Source organism: Vulpes vulpes, chromosome 1 (assembly GCF_048418805.1).
Source record: "Vulpes vulpes isolate BD-2025 chromosome 1, VulVul3, whole genome shotgun sequence".
Taxonomy (NCBI): domain Eukaryota; kingdom Metazoa; phylum Chordata; class Mammalia; order Carnivora; family Canidae; genus Vulpes; species Vulpes vulpes.
Genome location: NC_132780.1, coordinates 19169904 through 19193519, shown reverse-complemented (window position 1 = coordinate 19193519; position 23616 = coordinate 19169904). Strand labels below are relative to the sequence as shown.

The 23616-nt window shown below is 42.9% G+C and overlaps 2 protein-coding genes across 5 annotated transcripts in view; both read left to right on the top strand.

Annotated features, from left to right (window-relative positions):
- Positions 1-9416: 9416 nt before the first annotated feature.
- The window catches only part of LOC112909359 (uncharacterized), a 51637-nt gene continuing 37437 nt past the window's right edge, over positions 9417-23616 (top strand). Inside the window, exons 1-3 of one of the 2 annotated variants that reach the window (XM_025985265.2) lie at positions 9417-9833; positions 18294-18420; positions 18915-19010. In XM_025985265.2, the coding sequence (XP_025841050.1) occupies positions 9819-9833; positions 18294-18420; positions 18915-19010 (238 nt within the window). In that variant the 5' untranslated portion in view covers positions 9417-9818. The remainder of the gene's footprint in view (positions 9834-18293; positions 18421-18914; positions 19011-23616) is intronic. The other variant, XM_072758279.1, reaches the window with a different exon arrangement.
- Positions 9767-23616, top strand: part of LOC112909358 (KRAB domain-containing protein 5-like) — a 169140-nt gene continuing 155290 nt past the window's right edge. For all 3 annotated transcript variants that reach the window (XM_072758096.1, XM_025985264.2, XM_072758152.1), the window contains exon 1: positions 9767-9833. The gene's annotated coding sequence lies outside the window, so the exon portion shown is untranslated. The remainder of the gene's footprint in view (positions 9834-23616) is intronic.

Sequence of the window (23616 nt, the reverse complement as noted above, 5' to 3'; positions counted from 1 at the left end):
CTCTGCCTTGGGATTCCCAGAGGAACCAGATACTCAGGGTGACAGAGAAAACTGAAGTAATTCAAAGCTCAAAGGGCAAAGCAAGTGGGAAATAAGAACAGGTTCCCAGGCTAGTTCTTCCAGTTTTCCTTCTTCCCTTGGGGAATAGACCATCACACAGAAAAGCACAGAGACAGAAATTATACTGCTGTTAAAGCAACTCTGTTTCCCAGGCGGGTAACTTACCAGCTCCCAAAAGTCAAACTGCTGCACAGAGTCAATTTTGGGGTTTCACTTGCTGTTCCTCTGAATGTCGCTTTGTGCTCGCCAAGATGATGTGGGTAGGTTGGGTCCAAGGACCTAGAGTGGGTCCTGCGGGACCAGCCAAGAGTGGTCATTATCCTGGCCACACACAGGATAGAAATCAAATATGAGCCAGCAGGAGGTGAGAGCAGAGTTTACTGAAGGTATAGGGGGACTGTCTGCAGGTAACAGACTGTGAGACTCAGAAAGGAAAGGAGAGAGTCTCATCTTTTCTTAGGGCCTAGGGATTTTTTTTTTTTGATTTTTTTTTAATTGAAGATTTTTATTTATTTATTCATGAGAGACAGAGAGAGAGAGAGGCAGAGACACAGGCAGAGGGAGAAGCAGAGACCCCATGGGGAGCCCAATGCGGGACTTGATCCCAGGACTCTGGGATCATGCCCTGAGCCAAAGGCAGATGCTCAACCACTGAGCCACCCAGGTGCCCCAGGGCCCATGGATTTTATTGAGGATTGTGGTCTGCTACATATGTCCTCTCTGGCATCCAGGAACTAGTTAAGACAAGGCTAAGAGCCCAGGTGTTCCCCATAACAGGGGGGCTTGGTATCCAGGTATTTAGCTTCGGTGGTCTCAAATATGTACATGATGACTTCCTCTGGTCACTCCTTAGGTGTTACCTATTTACGAAATCATTAGCTAAGAACTTATTAGCTCCTTGTCTCATACAAGGAGGACATACCTTATTTGTTCTATGGAGCACATGTAAAGTGGGGGTGCAGGTCCTAGCAAAAATAGAAGCAGGAAAAGGAGCAAAAAGCAGATTTTTACAGAGTCCTTTAGTTTCCCTGTCTGAATGCTACTATTTCTATCTCATTGACCAGAACACTGTGATATGGCCACTCGAAGCAAACATATATGTCTTGGGGCACCTGGGTGGCTCAGTTACTTACATGTCTGCCTTTAGTTCAGATCACGGTCTCAGGGTCCTGGGATCCCAGCTCCATATCAGGCTCCTTGCTTAGTGGGAAGTCTGCTTCTCCCTCTGCCCCTCCCTCTGTTTCTGCTGTCTGTCTGTCTCTCAAAAAAATAAATAATATCTTTAAATATATAGATATGTATATGTCTATTCTGGAGGTGGACGTGTGAGAACATCATCAGTAATGACTGCGCTTACCCATACTGTTTCACACACCTGACACAATGGTCAGATGAGAGGAGATGAGAGTTTGGGCTTGCTGATCCTCCCACATTATGAGCAGAGAGAGTTAGGGGTCCCCAGCAAAAGAGAAAGGAGTCGTTTTAAGTCCGCAGCTATTTTCTGTGGTCTATGCCTTCCAGCTCTGCTTGCCTTAGCATACTTCCTAGAATGTGTCAGAAATACAGACCAATGCAAAAACCTCGGTGTTCAGGATTTTATTTTTTTTTATTTTTTATTTTTTCAAAGATTTTATTTATTTATTCATGAGAGACACAGAGAGAGAGTTAGAGACACAGGCAGAGGGAGAAGCAGCCCCCTGGGGAGAACCTGATGCAGGACTCAATTCCAGGACCCCAGGATCATGACCTGATCCAAAGGCAGATAGATGCTCAACCACTGAGCCACCCTGATGCCCCAGTAGTTCAAGATTTTAAAGGAAACAAAGGGAATGAGAAAACTAACAGCCCGGCCAAACCAGACTGCACAGAGACAATAAATCAGTGGCACAAATTACTAGTGCTGATTCAAAAGTAACCAAGGCTCTGCTTTCCTTTCATTATATAAGGAGACCAAAGCCCCGTCCCATTTGCATAGGCTCTGAGAGATGGCTCATCAGCCTTTCCCCTAGTCCGATAGTTACCTCTGCTTCATTATCATGTGAACATTTTAGGAGGAGGACAAGCCTCAGGAACAGAACTTAGGATGCCTCTCTACGGGGCACCAGTGTAACCTGATGCCTGACTTCTCAAGGGATGACAATAATTCTGAATATTCATCCTAACCTTAAATAAAGGAAATCCAATTGCTCCTGCTCAGGGAGTCCTGGTTTTGGAAGTTATTCTTAGGGATATTTTTATTTGCTGCAAATAAATTTTCCTTTCTGTGACAACTCTGCCTGGTGTAGCCTGTACTCTACCTGTAACTCACCAAAGGAGCAAACTCACCTTAGTTTGGTTACATCTCAGTTGGCAGGTGCTCACGTTTTGCTGAAACCTGAAAGCTGATATACGGTAGCAAAGAGCTCTATGTTGTGGTTCCTAAATTCTGTCTTATTAAGTCCTGGGCTGGGGCTCGACTTGGCAGTTTAGCGCGGCCTTCAGCCCAGGGTGTGGTCCTGGAGACCTAGGGTCAAGCCCCAGGTCCGGCTTCCTGCAGGGAGCCTGTTTCTCCCTCTGCCTGTGTTTCTGCGTCTCCCCCCACCACCACCCCCGTGTGTCTCTCATGAATAAATAAATAAAATCTAAAAAAGATTTTATTTATTTATTTGAGAGAGTGACAGAGCAAGCACGAACCAGGTGGTGGGGGAATGGGCAGAGGGAGAGGGAGAAGCAGACTCCCCTCTGAGCAGGGAGCTGATTCAGGGCTTGATCCCAGGACCCTGGGATCATGACCTGAGCCGAAGGCAGATGCTTAACCACCTGAGCCACTCAGGTGCCCTGCTCAAGAAGTTTTAAAAAGTAAAATATAGGGCAGCCCGGGTGGTTCAGTGGTTTGGCGCCTGCCTTCAGCCCAGGGTGTGATCCTGAAGACCCAGGATCGAGTCCCACATTGGGCTCCCTGCGTGGAGCCTACTTCTCTCTCTGCCTGTGTCTGTGCCTCTCTCTCTCTCTCTCTGTGTCTCTCTCATGAGTAAATAAAGAAAATCTTAAAAAAAAAAAAAAGTAGGGATCCCTGGGTGGCACAGCGGTTTAGCGCCTGCCTTTGGCCCAGGGCGCGATCCTGGAGACCTGGGATTGAATCCCACGTCGGGCTCCCGGTGCATGGAGCCTGCTTCTCCCTCTGCCTATGTCTCTGCCTCTCTGTGTGTGTGTGTGTGTGACTATCATAAATAAATAAAAATTTTAAAAAAGTAAAATACAGGGGTGCCTGGGTGGCTTAATTGATTAAGCATCTCTGCCTTAGGCTCAGGTCATGTTCCGAGGGTCCTCCCTGCTCAGCCGGGAGTCTGCTTCTCCCTCTCCCTCTGCCCCTCCACCTGCTTGTGCTCTCTGTCTCTCTCTCAAATAAAAATAAATAAATAAAGTAAGTAAGTACAAATATACATTGTAAAATGATTATCACAATCAAGCTAATGAACATATCCCTCACTTCACATAGCTAAGATTTATGTGTGTGGTGAGAACACTTCAGATGCTCTCTTCTAGCAAATCTCAAGTATACAATACTCTACTATTAATTATAGCCACAATTATGTGTATTAGACCATTAGCATAGCTCAGGAAATGAAGAGGTAAGACCTTGGGCATTGCTAGGGATAAGTGCTCGGTCCCAGGGAATCCCTAAGGCACTGGACAAAGTGAAAGGATAGCTCCTGGCTGGTTTTGCCAACACCTGTTGCGGAAACAACTCATATAAACTCATCACAAGAGAAGTTAAGAACTCAAGAGATAAGGGATTGGGAAAGTGAAAGGGAGAAACTTATTTTGGGGACAGGAGGTAGACTCAAGCCTTTAACAACAGACCTCTCTGCCAATAGGATAGAAGCCTAGTGTTTTACGGGGAGAGGTTCAGGGGGGGTTCACACAAGAGAGCAGGCAGGGAGCACATGACTGTGCATGGTGGTTGGTATGTGTTCAGTGCACCGTAATAAGCAGAGAAGGAGCAGAGAAGTGGATGAGATCTTGTAGGCATTCAGTTGCTATCAGGGTTTTTTTGGCCTGGCGATTGGAATATCCCGGTTATTTCAAAACATCTTCATCAATGCCTAAATAAAGTGTGATAAGAAGTAAGAATAGTTGCTCCGCATCACTTGCCATCAGGGAAATACAAATCAAAACCACAATGAGATACCACCTCACACCAGTGAGAATGGGGAAAATTAACATGGCAGGAAACAACAAATGTTGGAGAGGATGCGGAGAAAAGGGAACCCTCTTACACTGTTGGTGGGAATGTGAACTGGTGCAGCCACTCTGGAAAACTGTGTGGAGGTTCCTCAAAGAGTTAAAAATAGACCTGCCCTACGACCCAGCAATTGCACTGTTGGGGATTTACCCCAAAGATTCAGATGCAACGAAACGTCGGGACACCTGCACCCCGATGTTTCTATCAGCAATGGCCACAATAGCCAAACTGTGGAAGGAGCCTCGGTGTCCATCGAAAGATGAATGGATAAAGAAGATGTGGTTTATGTATACAATGGAATATTACTCAGCCATTAGAAACGACAAATACCCACCATTTGCCTCAACGTGGATGGAACTGGAGGGTATTATGCTGAGTGAAATAAGTCAATCGGAGAAGGACAAACAGTGTATGTTCTCATTCATTTGGGGAATATGAACAATAGTGAAAGGGAATATAAAGGAAGGGAAAAGAAATGTTGGGAAATATCAGGAAGGGAGACAGAACATAAAGACTCCTAACTCGGGGGATCCCTGGGTGGCGCAGCGGTTTGGCGCCTGCCTTTGGCCCAGGGCGCGATCCTGGAGACCCGGGATCGAATCCCACATCGGGTTCCCGGTGCATGGAGCCTGCTTCTCCCTCCGCCTGTGTCTCTGCCTCTCTCTCTCTCTCTGTGACTATCATAAATAAATAAAAAATTAAAAAAAAAAAAAAGACTCCTAACTCGGGGAAACGAAGTAGGGGTGGTGGAAGGGGAGGAGGGCGGGTGTTGGAGGGGAATGGGTGACGGGCACTGAGGTGGACACTTGACGGGATGAGCACTGGGTGTTTTTCTGTATGTTGGTAAATTGAACACCAATAAAAATTAATTAAAAAAAAAAAGATGTAAGAATAGTGGGTTTCAGAGCATGAGTTAAGCGGTCTTCTTTGTCTATTTCTGGTTTTTACTGCTAAGGTCTGTAGTTGAGCAAAAGCACTAGCTGATAGACTTCCAATAATTATTTATCCTGCCTAAGTGAATTTTTTTTAAGATTTTATTTATTTATTCATGAGAGATACACAGAGAGAGGTAGAGACATAAGGCAGAGACAAAAGCAGGCTCCCCATGGGGAGCCTGATGTGGAACTCAATCCCAGGACCCCAGGATCATGACCTGAGCCAAAGATGGTCAACACTGAGCCACCCAGGCATCCTCTAAATTAATCTTTGTATCATTTGATTTTAATCTTCACATTTAAGATTTTAACTTTCTATGGATTCCACATATATGTGATTGTATTCAGAATTGGTTTTTTCCTGTGTGTGGCTTTTTTTTTTTTTTTTAAAGATTTTATTTATTCATGAGAGACACAGAGAGTCAGAGACACAGGCAGAGGGAGGAGAAGCAGGCTCCATGCAAGGAGCCTGATGTGGGACTGGAACCCAGGAATCCGGGATCATTCCCTGAGCCAAAGGCAGACGCTCAACTGCTGAGCCAAGTATCCCTTGTGTGTGGCTTATTTAACTTAACAAAATGTCCTCCGAGTACATCATGTTGCTGCAAATGGAAAGATTTCCTTCACTTTTGAAGCTAAAATACACACACACACATACACACACACACACACATTACTTTTTTCTTTTCTCGAGCAAAGCCCAATACAGGGATTGTACTCACAACACTGAGGTCAAGAGTTGGATACTTAAGCAACTGAGCCATCCAGACAACCCACAAGTTACTTTTTCTTTATTCAGTTGGGAGAGAATATGTGATTTCAAGATTAATCACTTTGCTTGTGGATTGTTTTGAGCTGAAGGCAATTAAGATCCAGCAGACTCAGGTAATGTTATTTTGCCTCTCATTTAACTTCCAAAAGAAATTAGATACGGGACCTCAATCACAAAGAGAGCTAATATTAGAGATAATTTTTAAAAAATATTTTTACTTTTATTTGAGAGAAAGTGAAAGAGCACAACAAGCAGAGGGAGAGGGAGAAGTAGGTTGCCCACTGAGTGGGGAGCCTAAAAGGGGCTTGATCCTACAACTCTGGGACCACTACCCAAGGCAAAAGCAGCCACTTAACCAACTGAGCCACCCAGGCACCCCTAGAAATAATTTTTTTATGAGAAAGATTTGTCTGCCTATTGTGGAAAACATTTGCCAACATTTGCTCTTTCCTTTTTCTCGTGACTATACTTCCCCCCTTTTTTTTTTTAAATTTTATTTATTTATGATAGTCATACAGAGAGAAAGAGAGAGAGGCAGAGACACAGGCAGAGGGAGAAGCAGGCTCCATGCACCGGGAGCCTGATGTGGGATTCGATCCCGAGTCTCCAGGATCGCGCCCTGGGCCAAAGGCAGGCGCCAAACCGCTGCGCCACCCAGGGATCCCTATACTTCCCCCTTTTTGAAATTCTAAATCCCTACTGGCTTCTCCTTAGGTCAGAATGGCCTATAAACATCATTTGCTTGTCTTTGAGCCTAATATCTTTGGAGTTCTTATAATGAAGAAATTAAATTTGTTCTTTCTCCGGTGAATAATCTGTCTTATGTTGGTTTAATTATTAGACCAGCCAAAGAATCTAGAAGGGAGAAGAGTTTCCCTGTCCTATGCATTCATCCCAATCGCTAGGACAGCTGTAGTACGACCACTTATATTTTATAAGGAGAAACCACATACTATTACCTAGAATAGCTAACATAAAGGAAAAAATGATAACATCAAATTTCAGTGGATATGATGAGCAGTTACAATTCTTATATATTGCTGATGGGAGTGTAAAAAGTGCATTCACTGTAGAAAACTGACAGTTACTGGGCAGCCTGAGTGGCCCAGGGGTTTAGCACCACCTTCATCCCAGGGCGTGATCCTGGAGACTCGGGATGGAGTCCCACATCAGGCTCCCTGCATGGAGCCTGCTTCTCCCTCTGCCTGTGTCTCTGCCTCTCTCTTTGTGTGTCTCTCATTAATAAATAAATAAAATCTTTTTTTAAAAAAAGAAAGAAAACTGACAGTTACTTATGAAAATAAACATTTGCCTACTAAAGGTGATGTAGGAAATATACTAGAGATCAGAGCCCATGGCCAAGAAAGAATTCTTAAACCATCTTCAGTGCAGAAAGGTGGTTTTATTACTCACCATTTTAAAAAAAATATTTTTTATTTATTCATGAGATACACAGAGAGAGGCAGAAACATAGGCAGAGGGAGAGGCAGGCTCCCTGCAAGGAGCTGGTTGTGGGACTCTATCCCTGTTGCAAGGATCACGCCCCGAGCCAAAGGCAGACGCTCAACTGCTGAGCCACCCAGGCATTCCACTCACCATTTTTATAAATGAGACAGGACCTCTGGGCAGAAAGAGCTGCGCTGGGGTCATGAGAAGTGACCCATTATACACTTTCAAGTGGGGAGGCGGTTAGTGATAATTTAGTTCCCTAAGGAATTCTGGAAGTAAGATTTCCAGGACCTTGAGGGATGAGCTATTTTTAAGTAAAGATCATTTATTATGTCTAAAAAGATCTTAGTCATGAGACCTTTCAGGTATACATCAGTGGGTCATATGCTTGGAGGAGGATTGCCAACATATATCTTAGGGGTAGAGATAATGGAAGTTTCCAAAATAATTTTTATATGTTAAAGTAGACTTACAGGCTCCTGTGGGAGTGGAAGGCGATTGGGATAATGTTAAGCTAAGGTTGCCATTCCCTTTTGTAAGGGACATTTGTATTTATAAAGTCCCCTACACAGTTCCCTACCCAGCTCCCTCCCAGCTAGCAGAAAGAGGGAGAATGTGTCAATCTCCAGAAACACCGATCAGTGGAGAAGGCATGGATTTAAATCTGGACAATAACCATACCCATGGTTACTGCTTTGCCTGGTCACCTCCCAAATGCTTGCCAATACGGAGATCAAGTGTGGAGTTTCAAAAAGGATCACTGTGATGCGGAAGAATTAGGTTCTTGTTTCACGGAGTTGAAGAGTGAATCTTGAGGATGAAAGAGAGTAAAGTGATATAAATTTGTCTATTTACAAAGATTTTATTTATTTACTCATGAGAGACACAGAGAGAGAGGCAGAGGGAGAAGCAGGCTCCATGCAGGGAGCCCAACTGGAGACTCGATGGGGTCTCCAGAATCACGCCCTGGGCCAAAGGCGGCGCCAACCGCCGAGCCACCCGGGCTGCCCAAGTGATATAAATTTATTAAGCAAGGATACAGAGAAAACTCTCAGGAGTGAGAGGGGTCTCAACAGCGTTGCCACTGAGGGCTTTTTTGGCTGGCCTTTTATAGAAAACCTGACTAGGAAGCTGGTGGCCTGGAGATCTCTTGTGACATCTTGAGTGAATGAAAATGACTGTTTTGAGTCTGGTGATTGATTACTTGATAGCCGTCAAAGGAAGGTACTCCCTAGCATTTTGGAGCCAAGGACCAGATTTACTTATCTGTGTTTTTGTTGCTTCTCAGTGTCCTTGGAGCTTATGGGAGCCTGACTGCGGGGCCTTTCCCTTATCTTTCCCTGCTTAGTCCTATCTGTCCCTAACTCAATTGTTAGAGCCTTCCTCCTTAGATTCTATCAATTGGCGTGGGTGGAAACAACAGTGTTGTTTTAAAGAAGTGTTCCAAGTGAGGCACCTGGGTGGCCCAGTGTTGAGCCTCTGCCTTCGGCTCAGGTCGTGATCCTGGGATCCTGGGATCCAGTCCCAGCATCAGGCTCCAGATAGTCTCTGCCTCTCTCTCTCTGGGTGTCTCTCACGAATAAATACAATCTTAAAAAACAACAACAACAAACCAAACCAAATAAAGCATTTCCAGGTGGCCTGGGGAGACCCTGGGCCCTCCATCCAGCCCATCCCAAATATATTGCTCCGGTGTCCCCATCTTGTCACCATAAGAATTCAGGGACGCACACAGGTCAGCAAATGAGTGAGACAAACAGGAAAGTTTCCTAAAACAAAGTACACTTTCAAGATGTGACAGCAGGAGACCCCCAGAGAGAGCGGGAGCCCGGGGCTGCGGGTTTCTGCGCGAGACTGACTGTTGTCGAGGAGGGGGCCGGACCGGGTATGACCCGGGGTGGGAATTTCTCGCAAGCCGCGTTTCCGCGCCTTTTCTTCCTTATTTGGTCGGGCGCTTCCGGTCATGGCGGCCGCCATCTTGGGCCCGGCTGGTTTGATCTGGCTCCTGGCGGCGCGCTGCCGGGCGGGCACCTGACGTCCGTCCTGGGCGGCCGCCGTCGTCTGTCTGCGCTGGTCCAGGTGTCCGGGGAGAGCTGCGCCGCCCGCCCGCCTGCCCCCCCGCCCCGGAAAGAAACCGACCCGCGGGCACTCAGGGATCGGCGTCCAGGCAGGAGCTCATTGTTCTGAGCGGCTCCTGACACAAAGGACCAGGAAGTGGGGCCTTTTCTGCATTTCGCCGTCCTGCCTGCAGGCGAGCAGGTTACGGGGTAAGAGGCTCTGTCGTGGCTCCGAGGGCATTTTCTCCTGAGGCGGCTGTGATTGCTCCACGAATCTCCTCTGAGGAAGAAGTCCAGGGAATGAGGTGAAAGGAGAAGAAATGGCCAGTTCCCAGGTGAGCCTCGCGTCCCACATCGCAGGCCGTGTCATCTTTGTCTCCTGAAATTCCGAGCGTTTCCAAGTTGCCAGTGCTGATCGCTCTCGTTCTGATGATGTTCCTGTCTTAGGAGTGTATTCATCTCTTTTTAAAAAATCCTTTTTAAAAAAAGGATACTGAGGGTCCCAGTCCCCGAGGCATTGGACTCTTGATCTTGGCTCCGGTTGCGATCTCAGGGTGCTGAGATTGAGCTCGGAATGGGGCTTCTCGCTCATTGGGGAGTCTGCTTCCCTCCTCCTCCCTCTCCCTCTGCACCCTCCCCCCTCCCAGCTCGCGAGCACGCACTCTCTCTTTCTCGCTCTAAAATAAAGACAATCCTTTTTTAAAAAGATTACTTTAATTTAGCTCCTAGAAAGAATATAGTATTTTAGGAGCTAAATTAGCGAGTACATGCACGCACTCTCTCCCTCTCTCTAAAATAAAACAAATAATACCTTGTTTTTTAAATTTAAAGAATACTTCTATTTAGCTCTTAGAATACTTTCCTACATTCCAGAGCCCTCTTTCCCTTCCCTCCAACCTGCCTTCCAGTAGAACATATGAACAATTGTGAATTTGAATTAATGTCTTGCATCTATCAAAAATGTTCCCTCTGGGACAGATCCACAAGGGAAAGCACTGAATCAAAGATGTCTGTTGTGTGGATGTGGTCGATTCCTGGGATATCAGCCAAGGGGAACATTTCATGGTTAGGTCCCATCTGGATACTTTGATGGCTGTATGTATACCGGGATTAAGAAAATGTGCAAATAAACAGGATGGATGTGCCCCAGATAACTCGGAAAGGTCTGGAAAAGACAGCCTTGCTGTTTAGAATGTGAAAGATGCTCGATTTAAAAATACACTAGAAGGGCACCTGGGTGGCTCAGTCGGTTAAGTGACTGGCTGTTGATTTCAGCTCCTGTCGTGATCTCAAGGTCCTGGGATTCAGCCCAGTGTCTGGCTCCCACGCTAAGCGGGGAGTCTGCTTGATATTCTTTCCCTCGGCCCCTCTCCCTACTCGCACTTCCTCTCCCTCTCTCTTAAATCTTTTAAAAAAATAAAAATCTACACTAGACATTACAGGACATAGGCGTTACATGTGGCTTGTAATTTGTATAAACCCACCGTTTTCTCGTAATTAGGTTCATATTTTGATTTACATTTGGGGGCCACAAGAACACAACAGGGATAATGTGTCCTATGAGCTGCAGGAACTGATAACAATTTGCTTCTTTACAGCTGATGTTAACTTCTTTTACTTGGTTTTGTGCGCTCTCTGCCAGATTTCCTCCTGTGTAATGTGAATATGCCTCTCATTCATGAAGATTGGATGGATTTACTGAAAGATATGCAGAAGCCTTCACATTCAAACTGGGAACTCCTGAGTTTATTTTTGCACGTAGTTTCCAGTGGAAAATGAAGGCTCTCTCTTCTGTGTACGGGAGATACTTCTGGGAGTGGTGGTTGTAAATAATTCAGGCTGTTGTCCTGCAGGTTTCTGTTTTACTCTACACTCATGTCTCAGACATACTCGTATTTTCAGGAAAAAAAAAAACCAAAAACCAAGAATCACATAATTAACATGTTCAAGCATCTTAATATTCTCAAATCTAACACAGAGCATCAATGATTTTTGAAAGAGAATTTTCAGTGAAATACTAGACTCAGAAATGTTAGCGGTTTTCTTTTTCCTCCAGTTTTTATTTAAATTCTAGTTAGTTGACGTATATATAGTGTATAGCTGTTTTCTTTATACCATTCTGTTTGTCTTTATAGTGTGATTAAAAGATAGAAGCATCATCATCCACATGTGGATTTATAAGTTTATTGCCAATGAAAATGTTTAAGTTACCATGACGTTTTATGCTATCACTTTTAATGTGTGTATAAGTGCTTTTTACATGTGTGGATGTGTGCATAAAATGTAAAAGGTAGATCACTTTTGTGTCAGTGCCTTGTTTCCATCACTCTTCTCAGATTGCAGCAGGGTTGTCTATAAATTGTCCTGGCTGTCATTTTAGATCGACTGTAGGTCAGACAACCCGGATTAAAAGCTAATCCCTTCCATGTACTGGATGTTTGTCAAAATATTCTCATAAAAAGAATAATATGTTTATAGATTCTTATTTATTTGTGCCTTAATTTGTGAAAAATCATTAGAGTGCTACCTAATAACCAGTAAACGCTCAAAAAGTATTGTGCCATTCTTGCTACTATTATTAATATATTTTTTAAAGATTTCATCCATTTATTCATGAGAGACACAGAGAGAGGTAGAAACACAGGCAGAGGGAGAAGCAGGCTCCATGCAGGGAGCCCGCCGTGGGACTCCTCCCCCGTCTCCAGGATCACACCCTGGGCTGAAGGCGGTGCTAAACCACTGAGCCACTGGGGGCTGCCCCATTCTTGCTCTTATAGTAGAATCTGTAAGGCTATGAAATGCCTTCAGTTACAAGTCCTCCAAGAATTCATAGAGTTATACCTCTTTGTTATTAAGAAAAAATGTATCCGTTGGCCCTTAGGCTACCATCTCCATTTGAAATGCAGACTCGAATCCCACTCCTGAAGTCTGGAACACAATCTGCATTTTCACAAGATGTCCAAAGCACTGTTGTGAAATTCTCATAGTGGAATCTGTTAGGTACATTTGTAACCCACCAAAGCTTTCCTTTTTTTTTTTTTTTTTTCTTTAAGATTTATTTATTCATGATAGAGAGAGAGAGAGAGAGAGAGGCAGAGACACAGGAGGAGGGAGAAGCAGGCTCCATGCCGGGAGCCCGATGTGGGACTCGATCCCAGGACTCCAGGACCACGCCCTGGGCCAAAGGCAGGCCCAAACTGCTGAGCCACCCAGGGATCCCCACCAAAGCTTTCCATGTAAGAAATAGACACAATTGGGGGTTCCTGGGTGGCTCAGCGGTTTGGGCCTGCCTTTGGCCCAGGGCGCGGTCCTGGAGTCCTGGGATCGAGTCCCACATCGGGCTCCCGGCATGGAGCCTGCTTCTCCCTCCTCCTGTGTCTCTGCCTCTCTCTTTCTCTCTCTGTCTCTGTCTCTGTCTCTCTCATAAATAAATAAATAAATCTAGAAAAAAATCTTAAAAAAAGAAATAGACACAACTATACTGTATGATAGAAATGCAATACTCAGAAATGTGTATGCCTGTGTTGATGCCTTCATTTGACAAGTTATCTTAGGTAAACAAAGTATTTATAATGGTTTTGTGGATCATATGCCATTCTCTTACCTCAGAGTTAGAGAATACACTAGAACACATTAGTGTGTTAAGAAATATCTTATGGATACAGTAGGAAACACTGAAGCTAGAATCAGTTCTCAACATAACTGAAAGAACATGAGTTCACTTTTTGGTGAGTCACAGATAGAAAGCACACCAAGTAAAGTTGTGACACAAAGGAAATTTTATTTGCAGCAAATAAAGAGATTGTTGAGAATAACTTCCAAAGCCTTGACTCCCCAAACAAGGGTGAGTGGGTTCCTTATATTTTATTTAATTTTTAAAAAGATTTTATTTATTCATGAGAGACACAGGCAGAGGGAGAAGCAGGCTCTATGCGGGGAGCTTGATGTGGGACTCTATCCTGGGTCCCCAGGATCATACCCTGGGCTGAAGGCGGTGCTAAACTGCTGAGCCATCCAGAATGCCCCCTGACTCTTGATTTTAGCTCAGGTCCTGATCTCAGGGTTGTGGTGAGCTCAGGATCTGGCTCCCATGCTCATTGGGGAGTCTGCTTGAGTTTCTTTACTGCTCCTCCTCTTGCTCATGCTCTCTCTCCCTAAAATAAATAAATTTAAAAAACCCCCAAAATACACAAAAACAAATAAAATGAACTAGACATTACAGGACATGGATGCTACATTTGGCTTGTAATTTGTATAAATCCACTGTATTCTGGTAAGGTATCAAGCTCTGCACTCCACACAGTCTCCTTGATATTCTCCCTCTGTCCTGTCCACACTCCTGCTCACTCCTTTTTTGCGCTGTCTCTCTCAAATAAATAAAATCATTTTTTAAAAAGATTTTATTATTTATTCATGAGAGAGACAGAGAGAGAGAGAGAGAGAGGCAGAGACATAGGCAGAGGGAGAAGCAGGCTCCATGCAGGGAGACTGATGTAGGACTCGATCCCAAGTCTCCAGGATCAGGCCCTGTGCTGAAGGTGGCAGTAAACACTGAGCCACCCGGGCTGCCCCTATTTTGCCATGTATTAACAGTAAGCCGTGATATTTATTACTCAACAGTGTTAGAGGGAATGATTGAGTCTGTTAAGGGGGGCCTGGCAGCAAACAATAAGGCCAAAGATACGAGAGCAGCAGAATTAGTATCATACAGAGATTATTGTGGTTTAAATTTGAGAGCCCTTATGCACTGAGGCTCTTTTAATCTTGTGAATTTCTCCAACAGAAGTTTCATGGCAGTGAGTGGCTCACAGGAGTATTTGTTGTTATCTGGTGCTGGTGGCATCTCCCCCTGGGCCTCTGTGTAGATACATGTCTGTTTTACTCTAGTGTGGTGGATTCAAGGTAGGACTCCCTCTAATTTGAAGGAAGAGTATGTGGTTAGTAGTACTGGGTAGGGCCTTGTCCAAATAGGGTAGAGTTGATCCTGGGGTGACCCATTTTTCTAAGTTTTGAGGTATATCAGTCCTCAGTTTGATTTGGGTGAAGCTCAATTTCAGGGTAGAGGGAGGAAAAATTTCCATATTTGCTGAGTGTATCCATCACCTGTCGGAGATTAATTATATGCTTAGTGGCCTGAGAAACCTGTGGGTATGGAGGTGAGAAAGAGCATTTTGGAAAGGCCCCCTATAAGTCATCACAAATGGGCTGAGATTTTAGTTTGCCCTGTGGGGCAGCTGTCATTCTGGTGAGAGCTATTGTAGTAACTTTAACGGGTATTCCTGTTTCCTGGCACAACTTTGCCAGAGTCTATTTAAGGGTTCTGCTTGCCCATTCTGTCTTCCCAGAAGATGGAGTCTCCATCTCCAGGCAGTGTCACTTCCACTTGACACTTCAGGCCATGGCTCAGAAATGACTTTTGAATATAAAGATTGACCCATTGTCATTCTGGATTGACTTTGGCAACTGAAATTGAGGAGCTTTCTCCTTTACTAAGGCGCTTGTTCTTTGTTAGTTGTTTGTCCTTCCAAAGGTCTCTGTGCATCTATCCAGTGAATGTATCTACAAACACCAAAAGGTATTCGAACGCTCCGGGGGCATTGGCATTATAGTAAAGTCTGTTTACCAGTCCTTCCCTGGCATTGCCCACTGGATTTGAGTTGCTCTCACTAGAGGGGTACCAGAGGTCTGGTTTGTATTTTATTAGTCTACAGTGGGCACATTGGTTTATTATTTTCTGAATAATTTCCTTCATCACTGGGGTGCTCATAATCTTTAGTAGCCATAAGCTCCCTTATAATGGATGAGTCAGGTACACTCTTCAGGAGTCTACAGGCAGCCTTCATAGGTACCTAGATTCTCAGGTTGTTATTCACCATTCATCCCCTGACTGTCAGGGATCACAGGTAGCCCAATTTTACAGCAGCCTCTTTTAGCTCATTGTGGTAGTATGATGGAGCGCACTTATATAGTGGTAAGTGGGAGTGGCAAATGCAGTCTCCCCAGACTTGGCAGCTCTATTTGCCCCTGCATCTGCCAAACTTAAAACCTCCAATCCCTCTGATTTCTTTTTTTGATGGCCTCTACAGTGAACGACAGCCAGTTGTTTAGGCTTATGTGTGGCTGCTAACAGCCTGGGGATTTTCTTGCCATATTTAATTTCTCCATGTTTGCATTTAGCAGTCTTCTCTCAACAAAAATGTAATCCTACTCATCATTACCTTTCTTAACAAAAACATATCTTACTTTCCTTGCATATAGAATTGCTTTACTTATCATTTCTAGCAATCTGAGTTACATGTATCAGAATTTTAATGTTTAGAAAATTTAATTTCCAGGAAAAGATAAATAATAACCAATTGAACTGTTAACACCAGAATTCTTTAGCTTGGCAAATTTATGAACATGTGACATGTGTCATAATTTCCACGATTCTGGTTTTTAAATGGTATAACTTTTTTTTTTATTTTAAAGATTTTATTCATTTATTCATCACACACGTGCAGAGACACAGGCAGAGGGAGAAGCAGGCTTCATGCAGGCGGCCTTACATGGGACACATCCTGGGTCTACAGGATCAGGCCCTGGGCTGAAGGCGGCGCTAAACTGCTGAGTCACCCGGGCTGCCCAATAGTATAACCTTTTAATAAAGCATAAAACATATTTCCTTACAGACCGAATTTATCTTTAGTCTTTCTGTAATAAAAACAGATAAACCTCATGTTTAGTAATCAGTGTTTCAGTATTGTTATTTGGAAAATGTTTAGATATCTTATCATTTAGTTTAGCAAAACTGTAAAGTGATAGGTTATCAAAGATTTTGGAAGCTTTTAAAAATTTACCTATAAGCTTTTTTATTTATTGAACTTATTTACTCTTTTAACAATAATAAATACCCATGAAAATTTTATGGGACAGATAAAAAATTAACCATCATTTTAAGTTCTTTTTGGTGACAAATTGTAACAGATATAATAAATTCAGGTAGGTTGAAGGGTATCTATTATATTTGATGTTGATAATTCCAAAAGACGTGTCTATTTTAATTACGTGAACAAGTTTAAACTTTAATCTACAAAAATGATCCTATATATATGGATGTGAAAAAATTTGTGTTACCTTAGATTTTTGTGAATTTTAGAATCCCCCCTCCCCCGCTTTAACTGTTTTTAAACCAGCTAAATAGAGCTCTTACCTGTTCCAAGTACATGCTTCCAGTGACCCAGGGGGTTTCTGCCTCCTTTTTCTGGGGTTGTAAGGAAAGGAGGAAGTGCTCTAGGACTAAGCAGCTAGGGGTAGAGATTTAAACTGGGAACAACAGGGCAGCCCAGGTGGCTCAGCGGTTTAGCGCTGCCTTCAGCCCAGGGTGTGATCCTGGGGATCTGGGATCGAGTCCCACGTTGGGCTCCCCGCATGGAGCCTGCTTCTCCCACTGCCTGTGTCTCTGCCTCTCTCTGTGTCTCTCATGAATAAATAAATAAAGTCTTAAAAAAAAAACAACTGGGAACAACAAACCAAACAGCCAGGTAGGATGGAGATTTCAGCCTCACAGACTAGTCTCCGTTAGGTCACTCCCATTTTGCTAGGTTAGATCATCCAATGCCTATGAAAGACTGGGTACTGTAATCTGTCACCAGGGATGTCTAGACTCAAGTGAGTATTCAATTCTCCCATTCTGACCATTCTGCTGACTTGCCCAGACTCTGGGAGACCACTCTCGTTTACCTCAAAGCTGTGCCACATACCTTGTGTAACTTATTCCAACAGAAATCCTTCTAAGAAAACAAACAAACAAACAAAAACAAAAAACAAAACAAACAAACAAACAAACAAAAAAAGAAATCCTTCTAAGAGTAGTTTTAGTGGCTGCTGGATTTCAGGTGATGTCAGAACACCAGGCTGGCAGTCACAGGTGTGAAGAGTGAGAGCGCCTCCCTCCCCCAAGGAATCTGCCTGCAGGCCCAGTAACTTGAACAAGTTAGCCAGAGTGAGCTTGTGGTACCCACTGCTGCATCTGTTGGAAGCCAGGGAACAGAGGCCAGAACCTGAGGACACCTGTCCCATCTGGATCACCAAATTTGTAACAGAACTAAAGTGAATTTGCTTTTTGATGAGTAACAGAAACTACATAGTGGGGTTGTCAGACAAAGGAAAATTTATCTACAGCAAATAAGGGGATCACTGAGTATAACTTCCAAAGCCAAGACCCCCAGAGCAAGAGTGAATGGGTTCCTTTTTATTTAGGCTTAGAATGAATATTTAGGAAGAGGAGCCTTGTCATCTTATGTAGAGGTGGTGGGCATACGGTCATGCATCTGGCTTAAGGAAACTATTCTATGCATACTTTGTTATATATATGAGGTTTGTACTCCTCCTGGGGGAAGGATTTAGTATTATAATGAGATAAAGGTAACTGTACGTCACTCCAAGGGTCACTGTATGTGCATCTGCACAGGTTGAGTTGGCAGTTAAGTCCAAACTGATCTGGGTGGTCTGGCTACTGGAGCGTTTAGTCAGGGCAGTATTTACTGCTTGTACAGTTGTTTTTGTTTCCATCATGGGAGACTATGTCCCTGGGTGTTTTGTTTTGTTTTGTTTTATTTTGTTTTGCCTGAATTTTAAGATAAGCTGGAAGAAAGAGCTTAAGGAAAATTTGGTACAAAAGTAAGTGGGTACTAGTAGGTGAGCAGTAAAAGTCAGGTCATGGGGTCTAGCTGGTGTTGCTAACTCCCTCTTTCATCTTAGGTACATTGTGAACTCTGCCTAAAGCCACTTGGTAACTGTGGTATTTATTGCAGGGACTGCTGACATTCAGGGATGTGACCATAGAATTCTCTCAGGAGGAGTGGGGATGCCTGAACCACACTCAGCGGGAATTGTACAGGGATGTGATGTTAGAGAACTATGGAAACCTTCTCTTCTTGGGTGAGGATAACTTCCTTCCAGACTTCCCAAACCACACTCAGGGTTTTGTTCCTTCCCTTGAAGACTATCTCTTGGAAGAGTCTTCTTTGCACGACTGGAATTCAGATCGCTGCATTAAGGGAAGTAAGTAGGGGGTTATAGGTGGAGAGAAAAATCTTCACCATGTGTCCTTTTAGGCTTTATTTCCCCTTCCTTAAAGCAACATCATTACTTCTGTAGATTAGTGGCAGTTCTAGACATCAAGAGGCATAAAATGATAGTCCTTACATCTTAAACTCCAGTTTCCACTCCTTATTATTACATGTAGTACTTGGAAGTGGAACCCAAGATCTGAACATTGGAAATCCTTCCTGTGTGTAAAAGGGCTGTTGGACAACAGCTTTTGGGAAGTCATTTTCTAGAATTCTAAAATGTCCTCCCTTCTCTACTGAGCATAATACTGGATTGAAAATTAGAATCTTTAGCAATACTCATTCCTTTTTTCTAATAAACAGGTCTTGTTGTGTCAAAGCCAGACCTGATCATCTTTTTGGAGCAAAAGAGGGAGCTCTGGGATGTGAAGGGAAAGGAGACAGTAGCCTTCCATCCAGGTAGGTGGGAATGAATGAAGCAGATGACAGAAGTGAGGCCAAAGGTCAAGGAGGAAGGTAGACCATATATTGTGGTTTGGATAGCTCTCTTTGAGTAGAAATAAGTTTGAAAAGCATAGTTGTATTTCTCTTGCTGTCAGAGGGACATGCCCTGTCCAACACTTACCATGTTCTTACATCCTCTGAGGATTCTCCTTCATCTCTAGTGATCTTCCTTTATATTCACTGCATGGACAACATGATCTACTTGGATGGTGAACGTCTGTCTCCATGATCTGAATGCTTTTCCATTGCTTTTGGAGGCCTGGGGAAATCTGTGTTAAGCCTTTCTAAGATCTGTTTTGCCTCAGGTCAGATGTGTATGAGGAGAGTGGTGGGAATATTGGGGTTGGGTGCAGAAATCCCAAGAACAGTAGAGACAGATATCATCTATTTTCTGCTTTATGCTTTCCAATTTTATGGAGACTTTAAACATAACCGTACAAAATTGAGACTGTAATTTCTTCAGATAACAAAGCACCTCCCTATAATGAGAAAATCTGATGCTTCATTTCACTTTACAGTTTCCTTTCTTTCATCTGGCCTGAGATTAGAAATTGCAACTCAATGCATTCCAGTTCCTCAGTTTAATGTTTCTACTTGTTCCTACATAAAGTCATTGCCATAGAAGAGCTAGAACATTTAGTACTTAGAACTGATAGCATATAATAAAGTTCCACATGATGAGATGAGCACTGGGTGTTACACTTTATGTTGACAGACTGAATTTAAATAAAATTTAAGGGATGCCTGGGTGGCTCAGCAGCTCAGCGGTTTAGTGCCTGCCTTCGGCCCAGGGCGTGACCCCAGGGTCCAGGGATCGAGTCCCACATCTCCCACATCGGGCTCCCTGCATGAAGCCTGCTTCTCCCTCTGCCTGTGTCTCTGCCTCTCTCGCTCTCTCTCTGTGTGACTATAAATAAATAAAAAAATTAAAAAAAGTCTTAAAAATATAGAATTTAAAAAGAAAGAAAGTCCCAGTTATTACCTTAATTATTAATAACTGCATCATTTTATAATGTTGTCTGGTTTAATAAGTTCCTGTGACTGTGTCATATGCTTTCACTTCCTAATTTCTTTTATATTAGATTTATTTGATTTTTGAGATGGGAAGTTCTGATATGACATAGGCCTGTGCTTTATAAGAAATTAGTTATAGGGACACCTGGGTGACTCAGCGGTTGAGCATCTGCCTTTGGCTCAGGGTGTGATCCCAGAGTCCTGAGATCAAGTCCCGCATCGGGTTCCCTACAGGGGAGCTTGCTTCTCCCTCTGCCTACCTTTGGCTCAGGGTGTGATCCCAGAGTCCTGAGATCAAGTCCCGCATCGGGTTCCCTACAGGGGAGCTTGCTTCTCCCTCTGCCTATGTCTCTGCCTCTCTTTCCATCTGTGTCTCTCACTAGTGAATAAATAAAATCTTTTTTTTTTTTTAAAGATTTTATTTATTCATTCGTGAGAGTCAGAGAGAGAGAGAGAGAGAGAGAGGCGGAGATGCAGAGACACAGGTGGAGGGAGAAGTAGGCTCCATGCAGGGAGCCTGACATGGGATTCTATCCTGGGACTCCCGGATCATGCCCTGGGATGAAGGCAGGCGCTAAACCGCTAAGCCATCCAGGGATCCCCGAATAAATAAAATCCTAAAAAAAAAGATGAGTTACATAATGCATAAAAGTTCCATATTTTATTTTTATTTTTATTTTTTAAAAGATTTTATTTATTTATTTATGAGAAACGCACACAGAGAGAGGCAGAGACAGAGGCAGAGGGAGAAGCAGGCTCCATGCAGGGAGCCCAACGTGGGACTCGATCCCAGGTCTCCAGGATCACGCCCTGGACTGAAGGTGGTGCTAAACCCTGGCTGAGCCTTCAGGGCTGCCCACAAGTTCCATATTTTAAAAAATGTTTTGTTCATACATGTAATTTATTTCAGGAAAAATTAATCCTCAGACTTTTTTTCTGCTTTCCTGAAAATATATTTGAATTTAATCCTAAATATTTATTATATATAAAAGAATTGTCAGTATATTTTATAATTTCTGTGTTGTTTATTTAGAAATGAAGGGCTTTTGTTTGCTTGATTCTAAAGAATGGATCACAGTTATATATTCTTTGTAAAAGTAAGCGGAACATATTAATAACATAGTATATTTATTTAATGTCTTTTATTTTTTTTTTTATTTTTTATTTTTATTTTTTTAATTTTTATTTATTTATGATAGTCACAGAGAGAGAGAGAGGCAGAGACACAGGCAGAGGGAGAAGCAGGCTCCATGCACCGGGAGCCCGACGTGGGATTCGATCCCGGGTCTCTAGGATCGCGCCCTGGGGCAAAGGCAGGCGCTAAACCGCTGCGCCACCCAGGGATCCCCTATTTAATGTCTTTTAAGTGCTTGTTCATAAAATTTTCCAGTAGACGTTTTTATGATTGATCATAATGAATTTCCTTCACAATTTTACTGCCACATAGACATGGCAATGATTCAAAATACTTGATCTTTATATATGCACAGTCTCAGTCTAAGATTATAATAAAATAGAATTCTTTTTAAATAATGCATACTTTTTTGTGTTTTGAGAGAAAGAGAGATAGCAGAGGGAAGGGGGAGAGGGAGAGAGAGAATCTCTGACTCCATGTCCAGTGCAGAGCCCAGTGCCAGGTTCCATCCATCTCAAGAGCCTGAGATTGTGACCCGAGCTGAAATCAAGAGTTAGTCATTTAACTGACTGAGCCATCCAGCCGCCCTAATAATACATGTATTTTTTATGTAACATTTTTTGGGTTAAATTTTGTTTTATTCTGGTTTTGCAATTCCATAATAATGTACTTTCTTTTGTATGGGACTTTCTGGTGTTTTTTTTTTTTTTTTATGATTTTATTTATTCATGAGAGACTGAAAGAGAGAGGCAGAGACATAGGCAGAGGGAGAAGCAGGCTTCCTGCGGGGAGCCTGATATGGGACTCGATGCCCGGATGCGGGGATCACAACCTGAGCCAGATCATGAACTGAGCTGAAGGCACTCAACCACTGAGACACCCAGGTGCCCTGTATGGGACTTTTAACATATTAGTTAGTTGTGTTTTTGCTTTTTACCTACATGTTACATTTTTGGGGTAACCGTTTTCATCTCATTTTAAGACAATGTGGGTTCAACTCAAATATGGATCAATTGTATGTCTTTTGCCAAGAAAATTATGTACATATTTGTCTAAATATTACCCATATGTTGTTTGTGACTCCCGTATTTCTTTCCATGGTTAGTGGTTAGTGAATGTTTTATCATGTCTAGTTGTCATAGTAATAGAATTAATTTCATTAACTATTGAAGAATTTATGTTCTCTTTGCATGAGAGAAACACTTTTTGAATTGAAGGAACTTTTTTTTTTTTTAATTTTATCTATTTATTCATGAGAGACACACAGAGAGGCAGAGACACAGGCAGAGGAAGAGGCAGGCTCCATGCAGGGAGCCTGATGTATGGGACTCCATCCTGGGATTCCAGGATCATGTCCTGAGCCAAAGGCAGACGCCTAACCACTGAGCAACCCAGGCATCCCAGACTTAATGATTTTTATACTTTTATTTAAAAAAAAAATCCTGTAGCATTATAGCACCATAGATTTCTATAATTATGTGAATGAGTATTTATTTATTTATTTTAAAAGATTTAATTTATTTGAGAGAAAGCATGTGCTCACAGGGGGAGGGACAAAGGGAGAAGCAGACTCCCTGCTGAGCAGGGAGCCTGACAGGCTCCGATTCCAGGACTCCCAAATCATGACCTGAGTTGAAGGTAGATGCTTTAACTGACTGAGCCACCCAGGTGCCCCAATGTAAATATTTATATTTAGCAGAGAGCTTCATACTTTTGTATGATTTTGGTTACTGTTTAGAATCCTTTTATTTCCATGGAAGGACTCCTCTTGATGTGTCTTGTAGGGCAGGTTAACTGGTAAAGTTCTAAGGGTTGTTATTTGGGAAAGCCTTCATTGCTCCATTTTTGCAAAACAGTTTTACAGTTTTGCCAGATAGAGTATTCTTGGTTGATATTTTTTTATCTCATCACCTGAATATATAGTCCCATGCACTTCTTTTATAAGAAATTATTCTCTGCTTAGAATCCCACTAATAATCATATAGGGTAAGTTGCTTTTCTCATGCCGTTTCAAATGTCTTTTTTCACCTGTGATTTTTGCTAGGTTACTTACAATGTGTCACTTTTTGTTCATGTCTTGACATTTATCCTGCTTTGAATTTACTGAGCTTGTTGAATTTGACTCTTTCCAGAAAGGTAGAAAGTACTAGCTTTTAGTTTTTCATGTAAAGTCTATGTTCCTTTCACTCTCCTCCTCTTTTGGGATCCCCTTAATGTACATATTGGTCCACTCATTGGTAACACATGAGTCCCTTAGACTCCATCCTTTTCCACATTTTTCTTTGTTCTTCTTCATAGATAATACAAAACAAGGCGTCTTAAAGATGTCTCATTCTTTCTTCTGCTTGATCAAGTATGTTGCTGATTCTTCAGTTTATTTTTAAATTCAGTAATTGTACTTTTCAGCTCCCA